Source organism: Salvelinus namaycush, chromosome 38, assembly GCF_016432855.1.
Source record: "Salvelinus namaycush isolate Seneca chromosome 38, SaNama_1.0, whole genome shotgun sequence".
Taxonomy (NCBI): Eukaryota; Metazoa; Chordata; class Actinopteri; order Salmoniformes; family Salmonidae; genus Salvelinus; species Salvelinus namaycush.
In genome coordinates, this window is record NC_052344.1 from 13,072,065 (window position 1) to 13,095,007 (window position 22,943).

General features: G+C 43.7%; 1 protein-coding gene across 1 annotated transcript in view; it reads left to right on the top strand.

Annotated features, from left to right (window-relative positions):
* Nucleotides 1-22,429, top strand: part of LOC120031931 (hepatocyte growth factor-like) — a 35,077-nt gene extending 12,648 nt beyond the window's left edge. Inside the window, exons 6-14 of the mRNA XM_038977789.1 lie at nt 105-225; nt 771-889; nt 5,242-5,407; nt 5,570-5,703; nt 8,811-8,904; nt 10,145-10,266; nt 12,001-12,036; nt 12,435-12,549; nt 22,272-22,429. Coding sequence (XP_038833717.1) covers nt 105-225; nt 771-889; nt 5,242-5,407; nt 5,570-5,703; nt 8,811-8,904; nt 10,145-10,266; nt 12,001-12,036; nt 12,435-12,549; nt 22,272-22,299 — 935 coding nt within the window. The 3' untranslated portion in view covers nt 22,300-22,429. The remainder of the gene's footprint in view (nt 1-104; nt 226-770; nt 890-5,241; nt 5,408-5,569; nt 5,704-8,810; nt 8,905-10,144; nt 10,267-12,000; nt 12,037-12,434; nt 12,550-22,271) is intronic.
* Nucleotides 22,430-22,943: the final 514 nt, after the last annotated feature.

The following is a 22,943-nucleotide window of genomic DNA, read 5'->3' on the forward strand; positions in this document are numbered from 1 at the left end:
CTGTTTAGTCATCTTTAATCGTGTTTCCCTCTTTAATATAGTGTCGAAAACATGTTCTATGCCATTGTGGGAAGGTTGTGCTAACGTTGTTTTTGCGTTTGCAGTGGAGTGTATGAGGTGTAACGGGGAAGACTACAAAGGGCCGATGGATCACACAGATAGTGGGAAGGAGTGTCAGAGATGGGATTCATCCAAGCCCCACAGACACCCCTACCAACCTAAAAAGTGAGTAAGGAAACCCATAGCCTTATGTATTTATAGCACAGTAAGTTATGGCTAACGTTACTTACTTTTAAATGAATTATTCCTTTTCATTACTTCAAAGTCAATTGTTTGTGATCTTTGGATTAGCCCACTGCTGTTAGTTAGTCAACCTTATTGTATGCAGTGAATGTGGTGAAGGTCTGTGGATGAAAGCCTGAGTGACTCTCCCCCATTGACGTGTATATGTATAGTCAGACCAACCGCACTGCAGTCCCTCATCAAGTTCTACACACACACACACACACACACACACACACACACACACACACACACACACACACACACACACACACACACACACACACACACACACACACACACACACACACACACACACACACACACACAACCTACACAGCTGCACAAACACACACACAACCTACACAGCTGCACAAACACTCCCTCTATCCTAATACACAGGAGATGAACCCATGTAGCATATAGCATATAGCATGTAGCATGTAGCTCTCTGTCTTTTTCCTATTTTTTCCTGTCTTTCTTCACAGGTACCCTGATAAAGGGCTGAATGACAACTACTGTCGGAATCCGGACAACCGTCTGCGTCCGTGGTGTTACACCCTGGACCCACAAACACCCTGGGAGTACTGCAACATCAGTGTGTGTGGTGAGTGTGTGCACTTTCCTACTGTCTTCCTCTTTATCCCAAACAGTGAAAACTGTCTAATGCTACTGGGATGGCATACCAATGCTGAGAATGTGGAAGGACAGACATGTTAGATAATCAGTCTGCTTTTGTGTTCTCAGTGTTCTGTTGGGTTGTGTTGGGTTGTGTTGTGTTGTGTTGGGTCGAGGTGGAGAAGGAAGCACTCACATAGTGGATGGTACACATTTTCCTACACACACCTCGTCCGGATCCTCATTAATGCGATGTCACAGCTCCCTCTATGAGAGAGGGGCCCCCTGTCCCTCCCAATACTTTACCATTCTCTCACATACATTCCCTATTCCCTTTCAATAAACGATATATTCCCACACAACTTCACTAAACAAACCATCATCTCCCCAATAGTCCTTCATAGCAGCGGAATACAATACTAGACTCCCACAGAATTCAATAGAACTCTTCAATATTTTGATGTATGTATCTGTATGGGGATTCTACTGTGATCAGAGGGGAAGAGAGTGGACCACACTGAGTCTGTAGCAGGGCTTTCTAACTTTATTTAACCAGGAAAGAGCCTGGAGGTTAGAAACCTCTTTTGCGAGGGCAACCACTGTGATTGAAGTGGTGGTTTTAGGGAGGACCGAGTTGTGGTTTTGGGAGTGCCAAAGTTTTTTTTGGTAGAGGGGCCACAATGGTGGTTTTGGGGGATAACGAGATAAGTATAGGAGCCTTCCAAAGGAGACAGGGAGAGGCTTTGTTTGGGATATTTAGTGTTTCATGTGGCTCTAAGCTGAAAGCTATTTACCTCAGTGAGGACAAGTAGGCTGTGTTTGTCAACTGTAGGGGAGGGAGAGTTTGACGGTTTAAAACGCTTAATTCAGATCACTCAAACACAACAAAGCACTATGAAACTTTTATTATTGGTCAAATCCTAACTTCCACTTCAAATTTGTACTAAGGCTGGGTTTACACAGGCAGCTTAATTCTAATTGGGCAAAAGATCACAATTGGGTTGCTTGTGTAAACTCATCTGTAGTCATGCATTGATGTCAATGGAAGACTAACTAGAAATGTCCCTTTTAAGTGGACATTAGGATTCAGCCTTATGACATATATTAACTGTAGGGGAGTAGCCAAAATGGCTCAATAGCTACTGACACAGATAGTTCCAATAGATTGGGAGGCATTGGGAGTAATGTTCATCATCGTTATCAACAGAACACACAGGCGCCATAGTTGTAACACCATGGATGTTGAAACCATAACAGATTGTCAGAAGTGTTGTAGAAAGCAAGGCCCACTGAAACCCTGGCACTACAACTGAGGACTTGACAAGATGGGAGGATGAGAGGGCGTGCTAGTGTGTTGGGGGGTTCGCTGTGTGTGTGTGTGTGTGTGATGAAAAAGAGGATAGAAACCACTTTTAGACAGTTTGATATTCTTCATCCAAAGGGATGTTCAACACTGACCTTGAGCCCACGGCCCCGCCCGGCTGAGGACCGTGATTTACAACCGGGGAGTAAAAAATAATTTGTCCAGATGGATTCTGCACTGCCTAACCTGTAGATAACAAAGGTGACCCGACGTTAGATGCCGGCATGCATTACATCAAGCCAAAAGAACATCCTCCTTCTGTCCTCCTCTCCAAACATTCCCTTCCTTTTTGTTCTGACCGCGGCTCATTTATCAAACAGTATAGAAACACAAATCCCTCAAATCCGGAGGGGTTGCAGAAATTCCAACAAATCCGTCCCTGTACACTGTAACATAAAAAAGCGGAGTTCTGAGATTTTTCGGGATCGTTTTTTGGAGACCAGAGGGCCAGGAAGCCTTGTTAAGCGGGCTGAATGCAGGGTCGTTTTTTGGAGACCAGAGGGCCAGGAAGCCTTGTTAAGCGGGCTGAATGCAGGGTCGTTTTTTGGAGACCAGAGGGCCAGGAAGCCTTGTTAAGCGGGCTGAATGCAGGGTTGTTTTTTGGAGACCAGAGGGCCAGGAAGCCTTGTTAAGCGGGCTGAATGCAGGGTTGTTTTTTGAAGACCAGAGGGCCAGGAAGCCTTGTTAAGCGGGCTGAATGCAGGGTTGTTTTTTGGAGACCAGAGGGCCAGGAAGCCTTGTTAAGCGGGCTGAATGCAGGGTTGTTTTTTGGAGACCAGAGGGCCAGGAAGCCTTGTTAAGCGGGCTGAATGCAGGGTTGTTTTTTGGAGACCAGAGGGCCAGGAAGCCTTGTTAAGCGGGCTGAATGCAGGGTTGTTTTTTGGAGACCAGAGGGCCAGGATGCCTTGTTAAGCGGGCTGAATGCAGGGTTGTTTTTTGGAGACCAGAGGGCCAGGAAGCCTTGTTAAGCGGGCTGAATGCAGGGTTGTTTTTTGGAGACCAGAGGGCCAGGAAGCCTTGTTAAGCGGGCTGAATGCAGGGTTGTTTGGCTTGGCGGTGAGTACCACATCCATCAGGCCTTCGTTATAGTAACCCACCCTTACAGTCACACATGTAAGAGGCCAAGCTACCCAAGCAATAGGGATCTAGCTAGGCTCAACCCACACATGCACGTTCTTCCTGCCAAAACCTGGTATGGTACACTGTACACCATGAATGAGGCCAGTACAGTATAGGATAGAGGGGATTCGCAGATGCTAGATAGTAGAGATTCCCTTTTTGTAGCCCTTTGTAGAGCTTTGAGAGCTATGTTTGAAAAGTACTTAAGTATTTTAGTACTTAACGGATAAAGATATTAGATACCCAAACTAAACCTGTCTAAACTCCCCCAAAAATCTGTTGGATATCAGAAACTCAGATTTTCAGATACTCTTCATCTGTTTTTATACCCACTTTGTCCTGACACTCAGATATGTGATACCCAATACCCTATAACCTACCCTGGCTGTCCAGTCTGTTTGTGCAATTAGCCTACTACTCTCTGTGTTCGTTTATTGAATGGCATGACAGATATAGAAGGGTTGGCTACAGCCCATTCCCATTAGTCTGATAATGCAAGTCTGTGGTCTGTTGTAGTGTTGGTTTCGGTATGTCTCGTGGTGGGGCACCACTGTTTTGGATAAATAGACAGATTATAGACCATACAGTACTACAGATATAGGATGTTAATTTGATCACTCTTATTTTGCTGAGAATTTTCCTGCACCGTGGAAAATGAAGAGGTTTGTGATTTACATAAGTTCAATGAAAACTCGCACACACTGTATATTAACAGTATTGCACTTTTCATTTAGCTAATAGCCTAACCACCGATCAAGCAACATTATGGACTGAACAGGATGATTTTGCTTCGATAATGCTGGTCAAATTAAGATCCTACATCTGGACTGACTGTTTAGGATCATTTGTCTCTAGGCTAAACATGACCGATTCTCTGTGAGATTCATCTTTCTTTTCCCTCTCTCCCTCTTTTCTTTCTCCCTTCTTCCTGCCTCTCTCTCTCCCTCCTGTCTTCTCTGTCTGGTTTCTCTCTATCTCTCCCTCCTGTCTTCTCTGTCTGGTTTCTCTCTCCCTCCTGTCTTCTCTGTCTGGTTTCTCTCTTCCTCCTGTCTTCTCTGTCTGGTTTCTCTCTCTTCCTCCTGTCTTCTCTGTCTGGTTTCTCTCTCTTCCTCCTGTCTTCTCTGTCTGGTTTCTCTCTCTCTCTTCCTCCTGTCTTCTCTGTCTGGTTTCTCCCTCTCTCTCCCTCCTGTCTTCTCTGTATGGTTTCTCCCTCTCTCTCCCTCCTGTCTTCTCTGTATGGTTTCTCCCTCTCTCTCCCTCCTGTCTTCTCTGTATGGTTTCTCCCTCTCTCTCCCTCCTGTCTTCTCTGTATGGTTTCTCCCTCTCTCTCCCTCCTGTCTTCTCTGTCTGGTTTCTCTCTCCCTCCTGCCTTCTCTGTCTGGTTTCTCTCTCTCCCTCCTGTCTTCTCTGTATGGTTTCTCCCTCTCTCTCCCTCCTGTCTTCTCTGTATGGTTTCTCCCTCTCTCTCCCTCCTGTCTTCTCTGCATGGTTTCTCCCTCTCTCTCCCTCCTGTCTTCTCTGTATGGTTTCTCCCTCTCTCTCCCTCCTGTCTTCTCTGTATGGTTTCTCCCTCTCTCTCCCTCCTGTCTTCTCTGTATGGTTTCTCCCTCTCTCTCCCTCCTGTCTTCTCTGTATGGTTTCTCCCTCTCTCTCCCTCCTGTCTTCTCTGTCTGGTTTCTCTCTCCCTCCTGCCTTCTCTGTCTGGTTTCTCCCCTGTCAACGTCTTTACATTCTTCTTTCTGTCTATCATCTCCCCTCATCTTATCTATTGCTCATCTCTCATCCTAAATCCTCTTTCTCCCTCTCTCTGTTTTCATACCTATCTCTCAACTTCCTTCTTCTCTCCCTCTCTGTCTCAGACCCAGGTAATGACTCTGATGTGGATGCTACATCGTCGTGTTTCAGGGAGCAGGGACAGAGTTACCACGGTACTGTGAGCGTCACCCCGTCGGGCGTCACATGTCAACGCTGGGACTCCCAGTTCCCCCATAACCACACCTACAGCCCGCAGAATTACAAGTGCAAGTGAGTGATGATGTCATTCAATACCCACATGGGTTTTCTTTTGTTTCTGTCACTGGTACGAGAAATATAGGGAAACGGACACATACAGTCATATTATTACGTATGTCCACGTGGGAAGCAGCTATTTAACCAGTGTGTACGTATCTCTCTCTTACATCACAGAGACCTGAGAGAGAACTACTGTCGGAACCCAGATGGTGCAGAGATCCCATGGTGCTTCACTACAGATCCTAACCAGAGACTAGCCTTCTGCACCAATATACCCCGGTGTGAGACAGAGAACATCGACACAGAAGGTGAGACACAGTTTTGTTTTCCAGTTGACATGATCCTCCAACCCGGCACCCAAAGACTTTGATGGAAGGACTATTGTGTTGAGCATGCCAATTATTGATTCTACTGAGACACAACACCACACAGCACACTGGCCCCATACAATACATCAGAATCACCACCACCTTTATTCACTTAGTACACCCAGAATTACATGTTGCATTATGGTTCTCCCACAGTAAACAGACTGAATAGGCAGCTTCATTTACATGAATAATAATATTGAATTTACAAAAATCCACATGCAGTATGTACACATTAATCAGCAAAAAATGTATATACATTTGAGGTCGGAAGTTTACATATACCTTAGCAAAATACATTTAAACTCAGTTTTTCACAATTCCTGACAATTAATCCCTGTTTTAGGTCAGTTATGATCACCACTTTATTTTAAGAATGTGAAACGTCAGAATAATAGTAGAGAGAATGATTTATTTCAGCTTTTATTTCTTTCATCACATTCCCAGTGGGTCAGAAGTTTACATACTGAATTAGTTTTTGGTAGCATTGCCTTTAAATTGTTTAACTTTGGTCAAACTTTTTAGGTAGCCTTCCACAACCTTCCCACAAAAAGTTGGGTGAATTTTGGCCCATTTCTCCTGACAGAGCTGGTGTAACTGAGTCAGGTTTGTAGGCCTCCTTGCTCGCACATGCTTTTTCAGTTCTGCCCACAAATGTTTTATGGGATTGAGGTCAGGGCTTTGTGATGGCCACTCCAATACCTTGACTTTGTTGTCCTTAAGCCATTTTGCCACAACTTTGGAAGTGTGCTTGGGGTCATTGTCCATTTGGAAGAGCCATTTGTGACCAAGCTTTAACTTCCTGACTGATGTCTTGAGATGTTGCTTCAATATATCCACATACTTTTCCTTCCTTATGATGCCCTCTATTTTGTGAAGTGCACCAGTCCCTCCTGCAGCAAAGCACCCCCACAACATAATGCTGCCACCCCCGTGCTTCACGGTTGGGATGGTGTTCTTCGGCTTGCAAGCATCCCCCTTTTTCCTCTAAACATAACGATGGTCATTATGGCCAAACAGTTCTATTTTTGTTTCATCAGACAAGAGGACATTTCTCCAAAAAGTACGATGTTTGTCCCCATGTGCAGTTGCAAACCGTAGTCTGGCTTTTTCATGGTGGTTTTGGAGCAGTGGCTTCTTCCTTGCTGAGCGGCCTTTCAGGTTATGTCGATAGGTACAAAAGTATCTATATCCACAGTAAAACGAGTCCTATGTTTCCTCCAGCATCTTCACAAGGTCCTTTGCTGTTGTTCTGGGATTGATTTGCACTTTTCGCACCAAAGAACGTTCATCTCTGGGAGACAGAACGCGTCTCCTTCCTGAGCGGTATGACGGCTGCTTGGTCCCATGGTGTTTATACTTGCGTACTGTTGTTTGTACAGATGAACGTGGTACCTTCAGGCGTTTGTAAATTGCTCCCAAGGATGAACCAGACTTGAGGAGGTCTAAAAAAAAAAAATCTGAGGTCTTGGCTGATTTCTTTAGATTTTCCATGATGTCAAGCAAAGAGGCACTGAGTTTGAAGGTAGGCCTTGAAATGCATCCACAGGTACACCTCCAATTGACTCAAATGATGTAAATTAGCCTATCAGAAGCTTCTAAAGCCATGACATAATTTTCTGGAATTTTTCAAGCTGTTTAAAGAAACAGTCAACTTAGTGTATGTAAACTTCTGACCCACTAGAATTGTGATAGAGGGAAATAATCTGTATGTAAACAATTTTTGGAAAAATGACAAAGTAGATGTCCTAACCGACTTGCCAAAACTATAGTTTGTTAACAAGAAATTTGTGGAGTGGTTGAAAAACGAGTTGTAATGATTCCAACCTAAGTGTATGTAAAGTTCCGACTTCAACTGTATGTGCATGGTACGGATGTTTAAACAATATACTGTATGCTATTTGAATGACTACATATGTGGTGTAATCGGGTGTATGGCTTGCTATGTACTGTATTTGCAATTGACCTCTAAACTTCAGCTGCAATATATTGAGAATGAGCCGTGGTCGCTTACTGAAACAGACTACTGGCAGTCTTTTGGGCATGGTTGGTTTTGGTTTGGTTGCCCTTCAAATTCATTTTCCTCAAATTACAAAAAGAAACAACAAATGGTCAGACAGCAATTCAACGTTTGCAGGAATTCTCTCTCATACATGTCTATGCTTTGCATTTCAAAAGAGCTTTCTGGAGGAAGAGAGAGTGCTTTGGTCACTACAGGTACCTCTGGTTCTGCTTAGCAACAGTCGATATGGGGGAGAAATCTTCCTGTCTCTTTTATTCCATTTGGGAACCACCAATTCTAGATTGGCCCAACATGTTAAATTGATCCAAACCACAAATCGAGCCCAGTTTCAACGTGCCTTTTTTACGACGGCATCAATATCAGAATGTTGTCTCTCAGTGGACCTACGCACACAAAAACATGTTGATTCAATGTACAATTGTAAGGCAACCGGCTGCAATAGGATTGTGAGTTTTGCTCAACACCATTTCTGTTGAACAAACTAACAATCCTATTGCAGCCGGTAGCCTAACAATTTTACGTTGAATCAACATCTTTTGTTCTACACTGTGGGTATAGCTGTGTTCTACACTGTGGGTATAGCTGTGTTCTACACTGTGGGTATAGCTGTGTTCTACACTGTGGGTTTAGCTGTGTTCTACACTGTGGGTTTAGCTGTGTTCTACACTGTGAGTATAGCTGTGTTCTACACTGTGGCTATAGCTGTGAGCATAGCTGTGTTCTACACTGTGGCTATAACTGTGTTCTACACTGTGGGTATAGCTGTGTTCTACACTGTGGCTATAACTGTGTTCTACACTGTGGCTATAACTGTGTTCTACACTGTGGGTATAGCTGTGTTCTACACTGTGGCTATAACTGTGTTCTACACTGTGGGTATAGCTTTGTGTGTGTGCGTGCGTTCGTGTCTGTGAGAGAGAGCGAGAGAGACTGTAGATGGTAATCTCAATAAGACACATATAGGGTCGATTTAAGACTACTCAGTGTTTTATTTTCTCCTTCTCTCTATCTCTGTCTGTCCCAGATTGTTATGAGGACAATGGAGGGAATTACACAGGCAATTTATCCAAGACCAGATCAGGAATTCCCTGCGGACTGTGGGCAAATCATAGCAACAGGTAAGGTAAACCTCATACATTACACACACTTACCAGCCATACACAACTGGAACTTACCTCTCAATCCATATTCACATGAGAAAAAGTAGAACTATGGGTTCAAGAAATGTATGTGAAGGTTTCTTTGACATTTTCAAATTCTCTGTCTTTTTTGAATAACTGTTTATTGACGAGGTATTTCCCGTCGCTTAGAGAAAATCCCCTTGTAAATGAATAAAGCCACGCCGTGAAAACAAACAACGACAGGAAATCAGGGGCCCCACCCGGGTCAGTCCTGGGCCTGCTATTATTTGTCTAGCTGACAGAGAGGAAGCCTTACGGTGCTTTCAGAACTTCCAGAACAAGCCACCCTGGAGGGGCGCATAGTCTGCACCTCTCTCCACATCCGTGTGCCCCCATGCTAAAGTACCGTAGCTAACGTTGGCCCTGGCTGTTAGAATTACTTCATTTAAAGGAATTTAAAAGCCAAAATGGCAGCGACAGATGGACATGTGCCAGAGCTGACCCGTGACCCCAGGAAGTGCTTTCTCGGCCCGGCAGATCAAAGCCAATCAGCTTCCCTCATGTGGCCCGCAGCCAGTGAGTCTGCCCCTCGCACAAGGTCAAGGGGTCGGCGCAGAAAAACAGCGGAAAGGTTACGGCTTGTTTAACATTGGCGGGGGAAGTGAAATGATCTTCACACTGGCTGACAAATCGGTTTCCCCCTCTCCTCACATTGTGTTTTTCTGAATCCTGATCCAAGCCCTCCAACAAATTGATCATATCTAAAGATATTCCAATTATTTTGAATGTATGAAGGATTGGAATTGCTGTTTAAACAAGACTTCCGAAGGCATCTGTTTAGGCTCGGTTTAGTCTATGTGCAGTGAAGTATACGACCAGATCTTGAGTCCACGTTTACAGTGTTTGGACTGTATCTTTGAGTTGAGTCTGTAGCTTCTTCCTTGTCTGAACCGTGGTGATTGCTGGGATTGCATATTTTCATATTCCCCGGAGCACTCTTCACAAAACTGCTTTGCTTCCTTGTAAGGCCTCTGCATAGCTGGAACTCTGAGGATTCACTGCCCCGATAATAACAGCTGAGTCAAAGTTTCCAACCTGAATGCAGTTATGGTGTCAGACTTTTCCATGTGTATGTATGCATGTGTGTGTACCTACATACAGTATATGTGTATCTACAGTATGTGTCTCTGTGTGTATGTGCTTATGCATGTGTCCTCATATATGTTGTGTTTTCCAGTGGAGAATCCAGCGTGGGTTTGGAGAGGAACCTGTGCAGGAATCCAGACCAGGATAAGCACGGTCCCTGGTGTCACACTACGGACCCCTCTATCCCATGGGACTACTGCAAGCTCAAACGCTGTAAGAATACAAAACACTGTCTTCATCCAATCTCTGTCTCATCCCCTATACACTCCTACATCTACCCTTCACATAACCTTCATCGACCCTACATCTACTCTTCATCTAACCTACATCTACCCGTCATCCACCCTACATCTTCCTACATCTACCCTACATCCACCCGTCATCTACCCTTCATCTACCCGTCATCTACCCTACATCGACCCTACATCTTCATACATCTACCCGTCATCTACCCGTCATCCACCCGTCATCTTCCTACATCTACCCTATACCTACCCTACATCTTCCTACATCTACCCTACATCTTCCTACATCTACCCTTCATCTACCCTACATCGACCCTACATCGACCCTACATCGACCCTACATCTACCCTACATCTACCCTACATCTACCCTTCATCTACCCTTCATCTACCCGTCATCTACCCTACATCGACCCTACATCTTCCTACATCTACCTGTCATCTACCCGTCATCCACCCGTCATCTTCCTACATCTACCCTATACCTACCCTACATCTTCCTACATCTACCCTTCAACTACCCTACATCGACCCTACATCGACCCTACATCTACCCTACATCTACCCTACATCTACCCTTCATCTACCCTTCATCTACCCTACATCGACCCTACATCGACCCTACATCGACCCTACATCTACCCTACATCTACCCTTCATCGACCCTACATCGACCCTACATCGACCCTACATCAACCCTACATCTACCCTACATCTACCCTACATCTACCCTACATCTACCCTACATGCTAAGTAATCAATAATGGAGATGGTTGAGTCAGCCATGCTCGTGTGGTGAGTAACCTCGTCTTGTGTTAGCTCCCTGAGCTAGTGCCTAGGCTTTAGCTCAGACGGTTAACATAGTATTGTCGTGCACAGGAGACCTGAGTTCCGACCCAGTAGGTCTCATCAGCGGCCCAATCATCAGATGATGCTTCGTCTTCAATTACATTTCATTTGCTGAATGTCATTGAAGAAAAGTCCAGTGAAAAGTCCAGCTATACTCATAACTTTCATAGTGTTGTTCAATCGATCTTATGTGACATCAACAACACAGCAATGATCTTAGTTCCATGAGTAATACAGCTATCGCTTTGTTTGTGACGTTTCCGTTGACGTGATTATTGCACATTTGTAATACTACAATGAATTACGTAGTCTAACGACTGAAATTTGCCGCAAAGCTTCACTTACATCACTTGTTACAGTTATGTTATGGCTTAGTGCAGTGGTTTCGCTGAGCTAACTGGCACAGAACGGACACACTCTAACTCCAAACAGATGTCCAATCTCATCCAGACCGCTTTTATTATTTGCAAAGCCATTCACTGATTCAGAGTTTAGTGATTTGTTTTTGTTGTACCCTATATCATCTTTGGCGGACTGTAATCGGTTCACATTGATGGGGAGCTTTTTCAAGTGGCCTCGCGGTTATATCTCCGTAATGTAAAACATGTTGATCTGTGAAGTTTTTGGGTGCTTGGCTGGAGGAAATGTATTTGCTGTGGGTTCAATTCAATATAGCCGCCCAACTGCAATGCAGATAGATGCAGAGATCATTTGAGCTAGGACTAAATGGTAGGAATAGTTTTGAAGAGGGGAGTTGAGGTTGCGTGCTTTGTATGTTAATGTTGAGTGGGTTCATGTGAAATATGTCATATCCTGTCTTTGTGAGGTCCGTGTGTTGAATTGTTTTGTTTCAGGTGATAAGTCTCCGAACATCTCTGCCCACCCAAGAAGTGAGTGTCATATTAATGTGTCTCTTACTTACTATTCACCTTCTCTCTTTCTGTTTCTCTTTCTGTTTCTCTTTCTGTTTCTCTTTCTGTTTCTCTCTCTCTCGCTCTCTCGCTCTCTCGCTCTCTCTCTCTCTTTCTCTCTTTCTCTCTCTCTCTCTTCCTCTCTCTCTCTTCCCCTCTCTCTCTTTGTATATCTCCCTCTATTCCTAACTTTCTCTTATAGCTGTACAGTTTATTTATTGCCTGAGTTCATGCTTGGCTGGACAACTGATCACTCCCGCTGCCATTCAATGAAGTTGAACCTGGACCAAGCATACTCTCTTCTTTAGTAATAATAGAAAGTAAAAATATTTCCCCAGAGTCTAACCCAGATGAGCTGTCTTCTCTCTTACCCCAAGGCATCTCTCTCGTGTCTAAGACATCCTGTTTCATCCACAAGACCACCCGGATTGTTGGAGGAGCCCAGGTCCACAAGGCTAAGGATGGTAGTTGGGTTGTCAGCATCCAGAAAGGGTAGGAGCCCTCCTCACAGGAACACCACTGCTGACGGCACAGGAACACCCCTACTAAATGCACAGGGACACCCCTACTAAATGCACAGGGACACCCCTACTAAATGCACAGGGACACCCCTACTAAATGCACAGGAACACCCCTACTAAATGCACAGGGACACCCCTACTAAATGCACAGGAACACCCCTACTAAATGCACAGGAACACCCCTACTAAATGCACAGGGACACCCCTACTAAATGCACAGGGACACCCCTACTAAATGCACAGAGACACCCCTACTAAATGCACAGGAACACCCCTACTAAATGCACAGAGACACCCCTACTAAATGCACAGGAACACCCCTACTAAATGCACAGGGACACCCCTACTAAATGCACAGGGACACCCCTACTAAATGCACAGGAACACCCCTACTAAATGCACAGGGACACCCCTACTAAATGCACAGGAACACCCCTACTAAATGCACAGGAACACCCCTACTAAATGCACAGGGACACCCCTACTAAATGCACAGGGACACCCCTACTAAATGCACAGAGACACCCCTACTAAATGCACAGAGACACCCCTACTAAATGCACAGGAACACCCCTACTAAATGCACAGAGACACCCCTACTAAATGCACAGGGACACCCCTACTAAATGCACAGGGACACCCCTACTAAATGCACAGGGACACCCCTACTAAATGCACAGGGACACCCCTACTAAATGCACAGAGACACCCCTACTAAATGCACAGGAACACCCCTACTAAATGCACAGGGACACCCCTACTAAATGCACAGAGACACCCCTACTAAATGCACAGGAACACCCCTACTAAATGCACAGGAACACCCCTACTGAATGCACAGGAACACCCCTACTGAATGCACAGGAACACCACCACTGAATGCACAGGAACACCACTACTGAATGAACAGGAACACCACTACTGAATGCGTGATTGACCTGGGTTTGAACCCACATCTCTTGCGCAGGACAGTGTTAGCCAATAGAGCTAAAATGCATTAGGTATGGGAGCTAACATAAGTCTTAGGTTAGCCAGCTGAGCTGAAGTCTAGGCATTGAGGTCTCAGGCCAAGTGACTCATCACATAAGCATGGTACACCTAGTTTGATTCTTCTGTTGGTTTGCAAGGCAAACAAGTGCTCCTGCTATATCATTTTACGCTAAACACTTTTCAGCAAAGTGCCATTTTGTTATTGCTCTGAAGAGGAAGTCCTTAAAGGGTATTAGTTTTGGCAGCCCTATGTTTGTGCTAAAACACAGCTGTACATTCTTAGAAAAAATGGTTCCAAAAAGGTTATTCGGCTGTCCCCGTAGGAGCACCGTTTTTGGTCCCAGGTACAACCCCTTTGGGTTCCATGTAGAACCCTCTGTGGAAAGGGTTCTACCTGGAACCAAAAGGGTTCTACCTGGAACCAAAAAGGGTTCTGCTTCTGAAGAACCCTTTTAGGTTTTAGATTGCACCTTTTTTTTCTAAGAGTGTACTGAACTTTGTTGTATGAAAGACTTGACATGCCCATGTGTTTTATGTGCTGTATCTGCATCCTTCTGTTCAAAGACAAATAGAGGGAAGACATTCATATAAAAACATTGATGGAAGTTGAAGACTCACGTAACATAGGCAGGTTAAACTTGGACTCACTTGAAAAAAATGAAATAATAACAAAAAATAAACCACAGAGACAAAATGATTGGCTGCTGAGCAAATGCATGTTTCCACGTTCAAACTACCCATTTTACCGGATACTTCAACATCAATCAAAATACTTCTGCTGCTGTTTCATTAGCTTTTTGCTCTGGAACCCTTTTCCACCTCTCATTACTTAGAGTCATACTCTATGTCAGTGGTGACCAAACTTTATTGAGCCGAGATCACTTTCTGTCAAAATGCAGGCTGAGATCTACCGCTCAGATTCAGTTTTAAACATGACTTTAAAAAACAAAACCCTATTCAACATGAACCTATTAAAAACAGTCCAAGGAATGCCTTGGAGATCGACCAGTCCAGGGGCGAATTGGCCATCTGGCAATTCTGGCAAATGCCAGATGGCCTGAACCAGTTTTTGGTCGAAATGGACACATATTATCAAAAACAAAAACTGAAAAAGTGACATGGCCACCGGCCCATGGGCCTGTTAAGATTTTTTTTTAAAGATTTTTGTGCAATTTCTTTTTTATACAGTGGCCACTTTACCAAGATGGGCCGGCCCGGTTTTCTGATAGGCTGTGCTACGGTCACAAAAACTCACATTCAAAGTCAAACGCGGCATCAACAAAGAGACCTGCTCCTCCCCGGGTGAACATTTTGTTTTTTTCCCTAGCACTACCAACTCATCATAACGCTGTGATTATTTAAACCAGCTGTGCAAAAACCAAAATGTTCCACAGGACCGAGTGGGAAACCATGAGGTAGACAGCCAAGGTCATGGATCATAAAAAACAAAAAGGGTGCTTAAAAACGTAGAAAGAACATATTCTACATTGTCACCTCACTCAAAATGTCCTATTTTCTGGGGCGTCTAAAACCATGATTTGGTCAAACAGTAAAGTGCTTTACATTATCCTCATGATTCCTGTAGTGAAAGTATCTGCCATGTGTCTGTTTTGCTGTGATGAGCGAGCCATCAGAGGAACAGTTATAGTGGTGAGTTGTTTCTCCAGACAGAGGAACAGTTATAGTGGTGAGTTGTTTCTCCAGACAGAGGAACAGTTATAGTGGTGAGTTGTATCTCCAGACAGAGGAACAGTTATAGTGGTGAGTTGTATCTCCAGACAGAGGAACAGTTATAGTGGTGAGTTGTATCTCCAGACAGAGGAACAGTTATAGTGGTGAGTTGTATCTCCAGAGGAACAGTTATAGTGGTGAGTTGTATCTCCAGAGGAACAGTTATAGTGGTGAGTTGTATCTCCAGACAGAGGAACAGTTATAGTGGTGAGTTGTTTCTCCGGACAGAGGCCCAGTTATAGTGGTGAGTTGTATCTCCAGACAGAGGAACAGTTATAGTGGTGAGTTGTATCTCCAGACAGAGGAACAGTGATAGTGGTGAGTTGTATCTCCAGAGGAACAGTTATAGTGGTGAGTTGTATCTCCAGAGGAACAGTTATAGTGGTGAGTTGTATCTCCAGACAGAGGAACAGTTATAGTGGTGAGTTGTATCTCCAGACAGAGGAACAGTTATAGTGGTGAGTTGTATCTCCAGAGGAACAGTTATAGTGGTGAGTTGTATCTCCAGAGGAACAGTTATAGTGGTGAGTTGTATCTCCAGACAGAGGAACAGTTATAGTGGTGAGTTGTTTCTCCGGACAGAGGCCCAGTTATAGTGGTGAGTTGTATCTCCAGACAGAGGAACAGTTATAGTGGTGAGTTGTATCTCCAGACAGAGGAACAGTTATAGTGGTGAGTTGTATCTCCAGAGGAACAGTTATAGTGGTGAGTTGTATCTCCAGAGGAACAGTTATAGTGGTGAGTTGTATCTCCAGACAGAGGAACAGTTATAGTGGTGAGTTGTTTCTCCGGACAGAGGCCCAGTTATAGTGGTGAGTTGTATCTCCAGACAGAGGAACAGTTATAGTGGTGAGTTGTATCTCCAGACAGAGGAACAGTTATAGTGGTGAGTTGTATCTCCAGAGGAACAGTTATAGTGGTGAGTTGTATCTCCAGAGGAACAGTTATAGTGGTGAGTTGTTTCTCCGGACAGAGGCCCAGTTATAGTGGTGAGTTGTATCTCCAGACAGAGGAACAGTTATAGTGGTGAGTTGTTTCTCCAGACAGAGGAACAGTTATAGTGGTGAGTTGTATCTCCAGACAGAGGAACAGTTATAGTGGTGAGTTGTATCTCCAGACAGAGGAACAGTTATAGTGGTGAGTTGTATCTCCAGACAGAGGAACAGTTATAGTGGTGAGTTGTATCTCCAGAGGAACAGTTATAGTGGTGAGTTGTATCTCCAGAGGAACAGTTATAGTGGTGAGTTGTATCTCCAGACAGAGGAACAGTTATAGTGGTGAGTTGTTTCTCCGGACAGAGGCCCAGTTATAGTGGTGAGTTGTATCTCCAGACAGAGGAACAGTTATAGTGGTGAGTTGTTTCTCCAGACAGAGGAACAGTTATAGTGGTGAGTTGTATCTCCAGACAGAGGAACAGTTATAGTGGTGAGTTGTATCTCCAGACGGAGGAACAGTTATAGTGGTGAGTTGTATCTCCAGACAGAGGAACAGTTATAGTGGTGAGTTGTATCTCCAGACAGAGGAACAGTTATAGTGGTGAGTTGTATCTCCAGACAGAGGAACAGTTATAGTGGTGAGTTGTATCTCCAGACAGAGGAACAGTTATAGTGGTGAGTTGTATCTCCAGAGGAACAGTTATAGTGGTGAGTTGTATCTCCAGAGGAACAGTTATAGTGGTGAGTTGTATCTCCAGACAGAGGAACAGTTATAGTGGTGAGTTGTTTCTCCGGACAGAGGCCCAGTTATAGTGGTGAGTTGTATCTCCAGACAGAGGAACAGTTATAGTGGTGAGTTGTATCTCCAGACAGAGGAACAGTGATAGTGGTGAGTTGTATCTCCAGAGGAACAGTTATAGTGGTGAGTTGTATCTCCAGAGGAACAGTTATAGTGGTGAGTTGTATCTCCAGACAGAGGAACAGTTATAGTGGTGAGTTGTATCTCCAGACAGAGGAACAGTTATAGTGGTGAGTTGTATCTCCAGAGGAACAGTTATAGTGGTGAGTTGTATCTCCAGAGGAACAGTTATAGTGGTGAGTTGTATCTCCAGACAGAGGAACAGTTATAGTGGTGAGTTGTTTCTCCGGACAGAGGCCCAGTTATAGTGGTGAGTTGTATCTCCAGACAGAGGAACAGTTATAGTGGTGAGTTGTATCTCCAGACAGAGGAACAGTTATAGTGGTGAGTTGTATCTCCAGAGGAACAGTTATAGTGGTGAGTTGTATCTCCAGAGGAACAGTTATAGTGGTGAGTTGTATCTCCAGACAGAGGAACAGTTATAGTGGTGAGTTGTTTCTCCGGACAGAGGCCCAGTTATAGTGGTGAGTTGTATCTCCAGACAGAGGAACAGTTATAGTGGTGAGTTGTTTCTCCAGACAGAGGAACAGTTATAGTGGTGAGTTGTATCTCCAGACAGAGGAACAGTTATAGTGGTGAGTTGTATCTCCAGACAGAGGAACAGTTATAGTGGTGAGTTGTATCTCCAGACAGAGGAACAGTTATAGTGGTGAGTTGTATCTCCAGAGGAACAGTTATAGTGGTGAGTTGTATCTCCAGAGGAACAGTTATAGTGGTGAGTTGTATCTCCAGACAGAGGAACAGTTATAGTGGTGAGTTGTTTCTCCGGACAGAGGCCCAGTTATAGTGGTGAGTTGTATCTCCAGACAGAGGAACAGTTATAGTGGTGAGTTGTTTCTCCAGACAGAGGAACAGTTATAGTGGTGAGTTGTATCTCCAGACAGAGGAACAGTTATAGTGGTGAGTTGTATCTCCAGACGGAGGAACAGTTATAGTGGTGAGTTGTATCTCCAGACAGAGGAACAGTTATAGTGGTTAGTTTTATCTCCAGACAGAGGAACAGTTATAGTGGTTAGTTTTATCTCCAGTGGTATTTTTTACATACAGTTGAAGTCGGAAGTTTACATACACTTATGTTGGAGTCATTAAAACTCGTTTTTCAAGCACTCCACAAATTTCTTGTTAACAAACTATAGTTTTGGCAAATCTACAGCATGACACAAGTCATTTTTCCAACAATTGTTTACAGACAGATTATTTCACTTGTAATTCACTGTATCACAATTCCAGTGGGTCAGAAGTTTACATACACTAAGTTGACTGTGCCTTTAAACAGCTTGGAAAATTCCAGAAAATTATGTCATGGCTTTAGAAGCTTCTGATAGGCTAATTGACATAATTTGAGTCAATTGGAGATGTACCTGTGGATATATTTCAAAGCCTACCTTCAAACTCAGTGCCTCTTTGCTTGACATCATGGGAAAATCAAAAGAAATCACCCAAGACCTCAGATAAAATATTGTAGACCTCCACAAGTCTGGTTCATCCTTGGGAGCAATTTCCAAACGCCTGAAGGTACCACGTTCCTCTGTACAAACGCAGGTATAAACAATAGTACGCAGGTATAAACAACATGGGACCATGCAGCCGTCATACCGCTCAGGAAGGAGATGCATTCTGTCTCTTAGAGATGAACGTTCTTTGGTGCGAAAAGTGCAAATCAATCCCAGAACAACAGCAAAGGACCTTGTGAAGATGCTGGAGGAAACAGGTACAAAAGTATCTATATCCACAGTAAAATTAGTCTTTTATCGACATAACCTGACAGGCCGCTCAGCAAGGAAGAAGCCACTGCTCCAAAACAGGCATAAAAAAGCCAGACTACGGTTTGCAACTGCACATGGGGACAAAGATCATACTTTTGGGAGAAATGTCCTCTATTAAACAAAAATAGAACTGTTTGGCCATAATGACCATCGTTATGTTTGGAGGAGAAAGGGGGAGGCTTGCAAGCCGAATAACACCATCCCAACTGTGAAGCATGGGGATGGCAGCATCATGTTGTTGGGGTGCTTTACTGCAGGTGGGACTGGTGCACTTCACAAAATTCTGTGGATATATTGAAGCAACATCTCAAGACATCAGTCAGGAAGTTAAAGCTTGGTTGCAAATGGCTCTTCCAAATAGACAATGACCCCAAGCATACTTCCAAAGTTGTGGCAAAATGGCTTAAAACCTGTTGAGGACAGAGGGCGCTGTTTTCACTTTGGGTGAAAAACGTGCCCAATTTAAACGGCCTCGTACTCAATTCTTGCTCGTACAATATGCATATTATTATTACTATTGGATAGAAAACACTCTCTAGTTTCTAAAACCGTTTGAATTATATCTGTGAGTAAAACAGAACTCATTTGGCACAAACTTCCTGACCAGGAAGTGGAAAATCTGAAATTGATGCTCTCTTCTAGGTCCTGCCTATAAATGGGCATGATACGTATTAGTATACATGCACGTCATACACCTTCCCCTGGATGTCAAGAGGCGGTGAGAGAAGAAATGGAGTGTTTATCTTGGTCTGAGATGGAATAAGTCCTCTTGGAATGACGTGTCACCCATTTCCTGTTTTCAGGAAGGCGCGAGGTTGGACCTGGAATTGCCTTCTGAAAAGCTTTCGTTATAGGCGACTACTATCTCCGGCTTTGATTTTATTTGATACATGTGACAATATCATCGTAAAGTATGTTTTTTCAATATAGTTTTATTAGATTTTTGAAATTTATTCGGGACGTTAGGCGTGTTGCGTTGTGTGCCTTTGTTCAGAAAGGAGAGCTTCGCGCCACTTGGCTAGTGCGCTTGCTAATTCAAGAGGGAAAAAGGACGTTCTAAATCCAAACAACGATTGTTCTGGACAAAGGACACCTTGTACAACATTCTGATGGAAGATCAGCAAAAGTAGGACCCATTTTATGATGTTATTTCATATATCTGTCGAACTGTGTACTATTAGTTTTGCGCCCAGGTTTTGGGCACTCGGTCGCCATAACGTAAGCCTTATGTGGTAATTAAGTTATTTTTAGAATTCTAACATGGCGATTGCATTAAGAACTAGTGTATCTATCATTTCCTATACAACATGTATTTTTTAGTTATGTTTATGAATAGCTATTTGGTCAGAATATGTGTCAGAAAAAAATCTGGACGTTGTGGGAAAAAGTAGCTACGTTAGCACAATGTATAACCACTGATTTCAGCTCTAAATATGCACATTTTCAAACAAAACATAAGTGTATGTATAACCTAATGTTATAGGACTGTCATCTGATGAACCTTATCAAGGTTAGTCAAATTATATATCTTTTACTGGTTTGTTACGATCGCTAACTTTTGCTGCTGGGAAATGGCTTGTGTTTCTGGCTATTGTGGTAAGCTAATATAACGCTATATTGTGTTTTCGCTGTAAAACACTTAAGAAATCGGAAATATTGGCTGGAATCACAAGATGCCTGTCTTTCATTTGCTGTACACTATGTATTTTTCAAATGTTTTATGATGAGTATTTAGGTATTTGGCGTTGGTGTCTGTAATTATTCTGTCTGCTTTCGGTGCAATTTCTGATTGTAGCTGCAATGTAAACTATGATTTATACCTGAAATATGCACATTTTTCGAACAAAACATAGATTTATTGAATAACATGTTATAAGACTGTCATCTGATGAAGTTGTTTGTTGGTTAGTTTGGTTGGTTCTTGGTTAGTTAGGTTGGCTTTGTGCATGCTACCTGTGCTGTGAAAAATGTCTGTCCTTTTTTGTATTTGGTGGTGAGCTAACATAAATATACGTGCTGTTTTCGCTGTAAAACATTTTAAAAATCGGACATGTTGGCTGGATTCACAAGATGTGTACCTTTCATTTTCTGTATTGGACTTGTTAATGTGTGAAAGTTAAATATTTCTAAAAAATATATTTTGAATTTCGCGCTCTGCCTTTTCAGTGGAATGTGGGAGGAGTTCCGCTGGCGGAACGCCAGCACAGTAAAGGTTAAGGACAACAAAGTCAAGGTGTTGGAGTGGCCATCACAAAGCCCTGACCTCAATCCCATAAAACATTTGTGGGCATAACTGAAAAAGCATGTGCGAGCAAGGAGGCCTACAAACCTGACTCAGTTACACCAGCTCTGTCAGGAGGAATGGGCCAAAATTCACCCAACTTATTGTGGGAAGCTTGTGGAAGGCTACCTGAAACGTTTGACCCAAGTTAAACAATTTAAAGACATTGCTACCAAATACTAATTGAGTGTATGTAAACTTCTGACCCAGTGGGAATGTGATGAAAGAAATAAAAGCTGAAAAAGATCATTCTCTCTACTATTATTCTGACGTTTCACATTCTTAAAATAAAGTGACATTTCACATTCAAAGTGGTGATCCTAACTGACCTAAGAGTGCATTTTTACTAGGATTAAATGTCAGGAATTGTGACAAACTGAGTTTAAATGTATTTGGCTAAGGTGTATGTAAACTTCCGACTTCAACTGTACGTGTCAGTGCTACTGCCTGTGTCTAAGTAGGGTGTGTTGGGTCAGGGTGTAGGGGGTATGGTGTGTTTGTGCATAGCTGGTGGCCCACCGGGGAGGGACTGAGTCGGTGGCATGCGCTGTGATGTGGGCTGCTGTAGATAAAATACCAGAGACAAATTCTTGTTCCTGTCCGGCCCTGGACCTGTCGATCACGATCAACCTTTTGGTGACCTCTGCTCTGTGTGTATGCCAACTTTTCTATTGGTGCCATGCAGGATAACGATCCATCTACTCCTCACAAGTTTCGTTCCAAACGGCAGCCTATTTGCGCTACTTTTGACCAGAGTCCTATTGGCCCTAATCAAAGGTAGTGCACTAAATAGGGAATGGGGTGCTGTTTGAGACAGATCCATACGCATTATGAAAGAATGTCCAGACGTTGAGGAGGACTGCAAGATTTGACTGTATGACTTGACATGGATGGAAGAGGGCGGCAGGTAGCCTAACCGAAACGTCAAGGTGGACAATCTGTTGATGTGTCGTTAAGCAAGGCATCTAACCCTAATTTCTCTAGGTTGCTTTACTACTTTGGCTGACCCTGTAAAACAACACATTTCACTGCACCTGTGTGACCGTAAAACATATGTATTTTTTTCTTAAGAGTTGGATACAGTACAGACTGTCTATAGAGCATGGGACTAAGCTCATGATGATGTCCTGTGTTCCCTACCCAGGAACACTCACTGGTGCGGGGGCTCGCTGATCCGAGAGGAATGGGTGCTGACGGATCAACAGTGCTTCTCCTCCTGGTAATCTCTCCATCCATCTTTTTCTCACTTTCTTTTTTCCCCCATTCAAAGCAGAGGTGAAAGACAGCAGGAGGCATAGGGAGAAGAAGAGAGAGAGGAGAGAGGAGAGCAAGTGTTGAATGGAAGTTGAAACAAAGACTTGGGGAGTCTGTATAATACGTTCTCTCTGCTTCTCTATCAGTTGCTTATTCTTTCTCTTCCTCCTACTCTGTCTCCATCTTTCCCTCTCCCTACTACTCTCTCCATCCCTCTGTTGGTCTCTCTCTCCCTCTATCTGTCTATCTCTAACTCCATCCCTCCCACCCTCTTCCCATATTTCTCCTTCCCTCTATCCCTCTTCCCTTCCTCTCTTTTCCCCCAATCTAATTGTAAGTGAAGATGCAGCCTGCCCGTATCCTGTTTATGATAGAGCTAGTGACAGACCCTCTGCCCCAGCAGAGCTGAGATATGGCCCAGGATGCTCCAGCCTCTACAGATCTGTTTAGCGTCTGGACCCGGACAGTGTCACTGTGTCCAGATCTGCA